This window comes from Morone saxatilis, unplaced genomic scaffold, assembly GCF_004916995.1.
Source record: "Morone saxatilis isolate NCDOM2014 unplaced genomic scaffold, NCSU_SB_2.0 Contig5, whole genome shotgun sequence".
NCBI lineage: Eukaryota > Metazoa > Chordata > Actinopteri > Moronidae > Morone > Morone saxatilis.
In genome coordinates, this window is record NW_023340095.1 from 16,121,996 (window position 1) to 16,131,715 (window position 9,720).

Genomic DNA, 9,720 nt, shown 5'->3' on the forward strand with positions numbered 1-9,720 from the left:
ACACATACATGTACACACACACATACATGTACACACCTGCAGAAATAGTCACATGTCATACCGCATGGCCTCCCGTAGAGATAACTGCCGGCCCATTATCATCTCTCTGCCTGCTTTCTCAGCAGTGAACCGGGTCATGATTGCTTTTAATCTTTTCCCACGTAGACAATTATTTGATTGAGTTCTCGTAGTTCACACTCACAAAGGATTGAATTATGTTTAAATCTAAATGAAAGTTGACATCCTTTTTATATTCTTTTGTTGTCTTTCTCCCCGTCTCAGGTAAAGTTTTGGTCCCAACACATTTCTTTCATCTTGGTGGGTATAATAATCGTTACATCCATTCGTGGCTTACTCATTACCCTCACTAAGGTAAACTATCACATGATACATGTTGAAATGGCTACAGATCTTGAGGTCAATAACTAACTTTTCTTTTTAATGGTTTGTTTAACCAAAGATTTAATGCTCTTTCATTTTTAGTTCTTCTATGCAATATCAAGCAGCAAGTCCTCCAATGTCATCGTGCTTGTCCTCGCTCAGATCATGGTGAGTCCCTCGCTTTATAGTTGTTTATAACATAACGTACAAACAACAGATAAAGCAAAACTTTCTCTCTCTGTCTCAGGGGATGTATTTTGTTTCATCCGTATTGCTGATGCGTATGAGCATGCCGCTGGAGTATCGCTCCATTGTGACAGAAGTTCTGGGAGAGCTGCAGTTCAACTTCTACCACCGCTGGTTTGACGTAATCTTCCTGGTCAGCGCCCTTTCCAGCATCCTTTTCCTGTATCTTGCCCACAAGCAGGCACCAGAGAAACACATGGCCCTCTGATTCCCCACATCTCTCCCCACCTGGATGTGACCCCTGGGGTGACTTTGATTCTGGAATAGGGATATCAAGGAATTTTTTTAAAATATAAATTACATAATTATCTGGACTGCCGGGTTCCTGAATCAGGAATGGCTGATTGTTGGATACAAGTGATGGGGAACCTTTGGAGCACATGAGGAGACAACTTTGAAAGTGGACTTTCTCGAATTATTATCAAACCATTTACAGAACAAACATTACTATTAGGAATTTAATTTTACATGCAAACGCAAAAACTTTGTAATCTGTGCTCTTTATTTTGGCCAAATTGATCTTTACTTTCTTTTGTCTGAACACACTGGAGCTGTACTGTTCACAGCACATCCCTGCTTCACTTTCACTGAGGTGGACTACGGACTGTGTGAAGGAAAGATCACAATGTCAATCATGATCTCCGTCCTGAAGCGGCTGTTATTTTTAATAAAGTATGTAATTTAATTGGGAACAAAAACAAATACCCATAAAGTAAGCTTAATTCAGATAGCATTTGTTCATTTATTTGTGTTCGTGGAAGTTTAAAATCATTTTATTTTATTTGGAAACAAAAAACAACAAAATTTAAATTTTAGAACATTAAATAAAGGCAGCAGTCTTTGCATAGAGAAAAATACATGAAAGTCTACAGTATTTACTGGCAACATAATAGTGTTAGCTTAGGCTTTGTAGGCTGTACTTATCTTGGTAACATTGGTAATCTCATGTTTGGGAAAGACATTAGTCAGATCATTGTACAGACTCAGTAATGAGTAGATCTACTGTTTGCATCGAAGGACAAAAGTATTCAGCAACCTGTTTTGTTCTCAGCCCTTTATACATGCAACTATTCTGCTATGATTGAGATATTGACAGTGAATTTCAAAAGTCTTAGTACTGTCCTTGTTCGGTTTTTTGTCTCCTGTAATATTAACTGGATGTGTAAAGCCCTTAGAGTTGATTGTTTGAAAAAACAATGGATGAACATTAGATTGACGTAGGCCAAATCAGGAAACGGATCCTTTTGGTGGCTTCTTAGAGTCTCTCGTCGAAACTGTCTTCAGAGGAAGATGATGAGGACTAGAAGAAAGGGAAAATAGGAAAAATAAAATCACAATTATTTTAGACATTGGACATTTTCAGCTTAATAGCTGAAAAGGGAATGACATCACACGTGCTACAATTCTAGCCCTTATTAAGGATGCAGCAAGTACACGGCCACCGATAAATAAGACTTGAGTCTTCAGTCAGTCATGCTATTGGTCCTGTGAGATCATACTTGAGCACAGCAGTGCATAAAGCTAAATGCATACGGCAGTATGCTAACAATGACAATGCTAACATGTTGATGTTTATCAGATATATTTCTGATATTTATTATAATCACCATCACTCAAAACTACATTAACGTCATGGTGGTGTTCCAAGTCGGGATCACTGACATCTCATGGCAATCCATCCAATAATTGTTAGATATTTCAATCAGGACTAAAGTGGTTGACTGACAAACCAACATTACCTAGAGCCACACTACTAGCTTAAAGGTGCAATATATATATATATATATATATATGTGGAGTTACTGCTGGCAACTGTAGATGTTGTTAGGTAGTTGGCTCAGTTAGCAATGCAGCTAGTGGCCCCATTGGCTGTATACTGTATTTCTATGAGCTGACTCTTTTTGTACTTGGAGCCCGGAGCACCGGGGAAGTGTTTGTGTTTACGTGGCTAGCACAGGAACTTTTGACTGCTGGGAGGTGCAGCGTTTCAGAACCAGGCGTTGGAACCGGATTCAACAGGGCTGGACCGGGACCGAAAACAGACTCTGAGACCAACGCAGGCCACTTCACTGATAGGGAATACGCTACCGAGGTTATTTCTAATGACTCTGACTTGGACTCTTGACTTCACTGTTAGATCCCACTGAATCCTTCACACTGGACCTGTAAATGTTACCTGTGAACATTTAAACAAGTACCACTCACCCTCTCTTTTGCTGGTTCAGGGGGGGATTCAGGTCTGGCCTCTTTCTCATGTCGCTCCTCCGTGCTGGTCTCTGGAGTATCTGCATAGTGGACTTGGGCATAAGATGTTTCCCCGAGGAGCAGGCGTGTGATGGTCACTCCTTTAGCTTTGAGCTCGTCATAGACGTTTCTTTTAGCCACCAGCATCTCCAGAGAGCTGCCACAGCTGCGGATTATTGCCACCACCTCGTCATGGCTGCTCTGCTCCACATTTACTCCGTTCACCTCCACCACAATGTCGTCATCCTCCAGACCAGCCATGTCAGCCACTCCACCCTTCACCACCTGAAACAAAGTGTGTCTTACCACTTTGATTTAAAATGCTAATAATTAAATGGCAATTAATTAATTAATGAATTAATTAAATTCTTACGTCTTTGATGTACTGTCCACACATCCCCTGGATGCCGTTTAGGTGAAAGCCATAGCCAGCTGAGGTCTTCTCCATCTTACACAGTTTAGGCCTAAGCTCCTCCTTCCTCCCCTGAACAGTTGTGGAGGGTCGGACAGGAGCAGGTAAATTTAAGGCCTCTGTGTAACTGGGCGGTGAGTTGGACTCCTGCATCTCCTCGTAGAACAGCATAGGAGACACTTTCCCCTGTTGAGGGATACAGCCATAACATTAAATAGATTGTCTGCAGCCTTTACTAGAGTGTGACATTGGCACCGCGACTCACCTGCTTATATATTTGGTCCGTTTCTTTGTCCACCACTAGGAGGCAGCAGTTGTTGCCACTCTGCCTGAACCTGTCCACCACTTGCTCATGGCTGCAGCCGTCCACCTCCTTACCATCCACAGCCACTAGTCTGTCCATTTCCTTTATACCTGCTCTTTCTGCTGGGCTGCCTTTGTCTATATCCTTGATGAAGTGGCCTGCAATCAATCAGCAAATTGTCAAAATACATCCTTCTCTCTGGTTTAATCTTCGCCAAAATACCACTTATTTATAATATATTCATCGTGGTCTTGCCTGTTTGCCTGGGATACTCCCTGAGGAGGAAGCCATAGCCATCAGATCCTTTGGTCATGTTGATGATGCGTGGCTTGTGAGGGAGATACTTGGCTGTGGCTAACCATGCTCCTATCTTTATACGCTTGTTCCCGTAGAACCTGTCTGTTTCCTCATCCACCAACAGGACCATTAGGCTGCTGCCAGCCAGTTTGATCTTGTCCACTACTTGATCGTGTGTGCAGTCTTCTATGTTCTCCCCGTTGATCTCCAGCAGACGGTCGTTGAGTTTGACCCCTGCCCTGTGAGCCACGCTTCCTGGGGTCACCTCTGTCATGAACAAACCCTGCTCACCTAGAGAGGATGTTACAGGAGATAGGAACAAAGCCAAAAATAAGCAAACTTACAGATATTTCAGCTGAGATTACGATTACATTGCGAATAACAGTACCACCTAATAAGAAAGTACCCTTAATAAAGCAATTACTAATACTTCATAGATCAGTCATAAGCCATTCATAAGAACTTTTGTTGGATGCCAAGTCGTGCAAATTTGGCTGGTTTTCATCCTCCTCCAATATGACACTTATGTTACATTTAATTTTGCTCCACCTGACCTCTGACCCTCTGGAAAAGAGGGTTTTACACATCAAAACCTGTTTCCAACTCTTGGAGGAGGTGAAAAAAGTTTTGTGGCTCCAGAGAGAATAGTTTGAAATCAGTCCGGTCTACAAGTTTGAAAATTTCCAAAAATCCGGGATGTTGCACCAACAGTCCTCCTACAAGCTGCGGCAATTATATGAAATGGTATACACTTGCTGTCTCCTAAGTGGGCATGATCCCCCCCCTCACCTGAAGTGTTGTGTATGTCGCATAGATGGCTGAAAGCCGATTGGGTTGTGCTAGAGACGGTTCAGAAAGTTATTTAAGTTTTAGTTCAATCAATCATATCATTGGTGACATTAGACCGATGATTCAGCAGAGAAGAGATATCTGCATTGCCAGATCTCGCACCAGTGTTTTCCTGCTGAGGCAGTCAGGTCTTGACCAAAGTTAATTTGTTTGTGATTCGTATGTTTGACAAATTGCATTTTAGTGTCTGAATGTTCGGAAGATATGTGGCTTGTGAGTAATGGGTCGAATATTTACTTTGGTGACTATGGAGCGAAAGAATGGGTCATGATCTGTGCTCATGTTCACTACTCCCATTGGAGTGAAAACACTGAGCACCACCGCTAGTCTCCTAAAGGGGAAGGGCAGTGGCTAAACCCATGTGACAGATCCAGGAAATGACTTTTCAGTGTGATATCTCTTTTCTAAAGAGTCTCTGAGGCTAACAGCTTGAGGCTGACATTAGCTGCTATTAACACACCCAAATCTCGAACCGATCTGTCTGTGGTCGAGTTGTGGATAATGTAGGCGCCAGGTTTTGACAATATCTTTGTTTCTGCTAAAACAAGTTTGATAGGCTACTTAAAAACAATAATTGTCCATCATGAGTCCAGGATCGTTAGGAGTATGCTAATATTAATATTAATTTACATCTGCAGATTTTATTGTTGTTGAATTTTATCACTTTCTAATAAGCCACAGCTGTTGTTATAAATGCTAATATATTGCTATATGGTATATATATATATTAGTAAAGAGGCTTTCACACTGTTGCACCGTAACTTGCCGCCTCCAGTCATTTCAATGAGGGGAAAACAAGATATATAACTTAAGTCTAGTGTTCTGAGACGTGGAATGTCACATATAATGTCTTTAAAGGGTTTTCACGACAATCTATCAAGTCCGCAGTTATGAGCGTTAACTGGTGTTAAAGAGTAACTTAACACTGTAAAGCAGTGTTTCAAGGCCTCTCTAATTCAAGGTTTCAAGACTATTATAGGTGTGGTGTGGTTGGGTGAAATCAGAAGTGGGCTCTGTTGCACCTGTAACCACACCCACTAGTGATGTCACAAGGCCCTTGAGCACACCTGTGCATCACTTCAGCGAGGTTAGAAGTTAAACCGTCAGCAAAACTTCCTGATGAGTTAAAGACTTAAATGTAATAAGACAAAGAAAGTATAATTCTGGAGGAGGATATTTACTAACCAATGAGAGATTTTACAAACCCCAAAGTTCTTATTAAAGACTTATTAGTTGTTACTAAAAGAAATTGAAAAACATTTTAACTATTAAAAAAGTCATTAACGCGTGCGTTATTAGAAAGTGTTACAAAATGATTTCCTGCTTTAAGTTCAGTAAATCTAAAGTTACAAATCCCAGCATCGAGTTTTATTTTTTATCAGTTTGACCCCATATAGGTAGATACATTAAACAGGTATATTTGTATGTTTCATTTTGACATTTTAAAGATTTTTTTAAATAATTTATCATAAATTGTGATTAACTCTGCCTCCTCAGCTCACCTTTGACTGAGCGAAGAGAAAAACCAAAACCTGAGCTGGACTTAACCAGGTAGCAGAGTTTGGGTTTTGGATCCTGTTTGCCCACACCGTTGACAACTGGTGTGCTCTGAGAGCCAGACAGGTTCTCTCCCTGTGCTTTTGCTTGCTTGTAGGAGGCTTCATCCAGGATGTGGAATGTGACTGATGCGCCACTGTTTCTCACAATGTCCACAACCTGTCCCACGGAAACACATAAATAGCAGAAGGGTTTTGAGAAAGAGGTCTGTCACAGTGCAAGGCCATCAGTCTATGGAGCCCCAGAACTGAAAAATGTAGTAAAAAGTCAGAGATATAGCAGAAGTTTTATAATTATTATTTAACCTCCAATAAGTTGGTAAAAATCAAAAAGCTTTTGTTTTTTTCTTTACCAACAATTAGTTGATAAATAAATTGAAACTTAATTAATTTCTCTTCTATCTATATTTCACTATCGCTCATTTTATTTTTATTATTTTTATGTTTTGGGTCTTGATACACATTAATTGATCTATTCTATATTCTATATTCTAGCCATGCAGCATTTTTACCGCTCTCTTATAACAGAAGCTAAAACATTTCAGCAAACGTACGACTAATGCTAACGCAGTTATCCAGATAATGTTACTTTGTAACATTCAAGTTCACAGAAACCGTCATTACAGTTGTCTTCATCTTCAACTGCATGTCTCTTGTCTTTATCAAGGACCTTAATGGAAACAAGTCTTGGGCTATTTGTGTCGTTCTTGACATTTTGTAGAAGTGCCTCTTTGCATAATGTTAAATATACTAAAAATGGAATAGATAAATGATTAAATGTGTGCCAAGGCCTGAAAATGTATTATTTTAATGTAATGTATTTGTCAACTGATAAGTGGTAAAAAGAAAAAAGAAAAAAACCTTTTTGCTTTTTTACCAACTGATGGTTAAGGGGGGAAATGTTTAAATCACTCCATTTATTATTATATTTATTGACTGATTATTTAACTAACCGTTTTATTTATTGATGTACTCACTTATTTTTGATGACTTGTCTATACATAACCTTTTACTACAGCACATTTAGTCATTTCCGGAGCTCCATATTAGGAGTTCTTATTGATTTCATTAATAATTCAGAGGTAATTCCACATTACCTCTGAGTGGGACATTGCATCAACAAATGTTCCATTGACCCGCAGGATGCGCTCTCCATCTTTCATACCAGCCAGTTCAGCTGGACCTCCCATTTCCAGGCAGCGGATCAGGTGACCCTCCTCACCCTGCTCCACCCTCAAGTAGAAGCCAAATGTATGGCCCGGTCTCTTGGTTAGAGAAATCACCTTAGGCTTGTACCCAGCCATGTCCTAACATGGACAAGAGGGTTAATACACAAATTATATCATGTAATGTCCTTTATGAAATGTGGTCCTTGGGCATTTTTAATTAAAGTGAACACAACTTTTATTTGAGTTCAAATTATTGACATCTTCATGCTTTGAGGCTGTGATATGCAAGGATAAACAAGAGAGAGACATACAGTGCTATGTTCAATTTGTGAATGTAACCCTTCAATAAATAAGTGGCTGCCTTTATTGTATTTATTTATAATGTTTAAAATCTGTCTCTCTCTCTGGCACCCTTTAAACATAGTAATTTAATAACAGGTAAGCCTGAACTTAAAGAGCCATAGAAGTGCTGATAGCTTCAGATGGAAAGTTAATCTTCCATGTCAGCGCTCTAGTGGCAGTTAATGGTTAATAACAGGCACAGCTGACTGTGGTGACGACTCTCCTTTAAAAGACAGCCTGGACTTTGAATATCACTGTAATCCTCATATTTCCATGCAGGGAAGTCGTAAAGGATGTGTGTATTGCCATGTGGGGTGTGTGTGAGCTGTGTACATGGCGACTGACTCTCATAGTTAAGTAGGATTTTGAATGATATGTTTGTGTCATACAGCTGTTCCTGTGTTGTATCTGTGTGTGTTTGTTTGTTACTCTGTAATTTCATATCTCTGTCAAGTGTCAAGGAAATGACAGACATAAAATAAACCAGAGAATAAACTGTCTATAAAAAGAGAAACAAACTCAGTACTCTAACTTGACTCAGTGATCTAAGTATGGTAAAATAAATAAAGGTATAATGCCTGCACTATGACAAATAACACATTTATTCAAACTTACAGGTCAAGCTGATCAAGCAAAATTAACATCCAAACAACTTTGTGGTTTGGCGTTAGCTTAATGTGATGTGTACATCCCATAACTTTCTCCTCAAGATAATTTAAATGTATACACATATACAGCAAATTCTATATCTACACTAAACTGAAACTAATTGATGCTAACGTTGAGTGTTTTATTCATCAGTCATATTGAGTATCTTTGGAGACTTGGGAATCTCCACTAGAAGTTGTGTTGGTTTAAACAGTGCTTGGCAGCATGATGCCAATTTCAGAGATTATATGGTTAAAAGATCTTATCAGAATTAGACACTTAATAACAAACTCAAGTTAACTATATTGACTTCATAAAAGTTCAGCAACACAGCTCACCCTCATCAAATCCACTGTTTCTATAGAAGAATCCATATTGTATTGTATGTTAGTGGTTCCCAACTTTTTTGGCATGTGTGACCCTTTCAGTTCAACCCCAGAGTGAGCTTTTGTTTTATTTTAGGAGGCTAAAAGAAGTACAATTATCCAGTACTTTGCAGGAAAAAGTACAAAGATTAGAGGGAAATCTGAAAGATTTTTATATATATATGTTTTTGGTTGCTATAGATTTATCTTGCAACCCCTTGTGGGGGATCCTGACTCCTAGGAACCACGGTATGCTGTATTGTTATGTTAGATTTTTTTTTTAGCTTTCTGAAATGGTCCTTTTTATACATTTTATACATTTGTTCTGTATTTTAAATAATTACATGATATGTGATCAAAAATCTCATGTTAAACTATATAAAGTATTGTAAATAGTGTTTTAAAAATTAAACTCACCAGCTCGTCTCTGCTCAGCGTCCCAGTCTAAAGGAGGAGCTCACCTGTCACTGCTTAGCTGTTATCTATTGTATCTTCAACCTGTCCTCCTCCTACCTCCTTCCCCCTCCCCCCCTTCCTCTCTCTGGAGGGACTTTGACAGGCCAAAGGTGAGCCTAAAGGCTGAGTTATTTAACAGTGTCTCGTGTCAGGAATGTCTCAGGAGGCAAACGTGTGCAATCTCTTTCCAGAAAAAAAGATGAAACTGCGAAGCAGTTGGTGGTCAAAGGTACATGACATGTGGAAATCAGCAATGTCAGGAATTATTATATTACTGTACGTACATCATAGTCAGCACTACATCAAGGGAAATGCATTGTGTGCGTTCTCATTTGTATAAATCTTAATCGTATTAACCTGATTCTTATAGATTTGGGGAACAAAAAATAGTATGCACAATTAAATCTACTGCATATATTATCAGTATCACTTTAAAACAGGAAAACAATAT

At 39.2% G+C, this 9,720-nt stretch overlaps 2 protein-coding genes across 2 annotated transcripts in view; one reads left to right on the forward strand and one right to left on the reverse strand.

The window, feature by feature from the left end:
- Positions 1-7,435, forward strand: part of si:ch73-390b10.2 (Golgi pH regulator) — a 12,327-nt gene extending 4,892 nt beyond the window's left edge. Inside the window, exons 12-14 of the mRNA XM_035676662.1 lie at positions 283-372; positions 484-549; positions 629-7,435. Coding sequence (XP_035532555.1) covers positions 283-372; positions 484-549; positions 629-835 — 363 coding nt within the window. The 3' untranslated portion in view covers positions 836-7,435. The remainder of the gene's footprint in view (positions 1-282; positions 373-483; positions 550-628) is intronic.
- On the reverse strand, positions 1,840-9,315 carry pdzk1 (PDZ domain containing 1). The gene is made up of 8 exons (XM_035676661.1): positions 9,231-9,315; positions 7,387-7,596; positions 6,236-6,449; positions 3,843-4,175; positions 3,549-3,745; positions 3,245-3,469; positions 2,833-3,156; positions 1,840-1,927 (listed from the first exon to the last, which is right to left on the reverse strand). The coding sequence occupies exons 2-8, from the start codon at positions 7,591-7,593 to the stop codon at positions 1,883-1,885; spliced, it is 1,545 nt and encodes a 514-aa protein (XP_035532554.1). The 5' UTR covers positions 7,594-7,596; positions 9,231-9,315; the 3' UTR covers positions 1,840-1,882.
- Positions 9,316-9,720: the final 405 nt, after the last annotated feature.

Excerpts from the sequence above, each read along its gene's own strand:
- pdzk1 (XM_035676661.1), bottom strand. The coding sequence starts at position 7,593 with ATGGCTGGGTACAAGCCTAAGGTGATTTCTCTAACCAAGAGACCGGGC. Across the intron at positions 4,176-6,235 it reads TTCTCTTCGCTCAGTCAAAG|GTGAGCAGGGTTTGTTCATG; the intron begins GTGAGCTGAGGA and ends CATCCTCTCTAG. Across the intron at positions 3,470-3,548 it reads CGGACCAAATATATAAGCAG|GGGAAAGTGTCTCCTATGCT; the intron begins GTGAGTCGCGGT and ends ATCCCTCAACAG.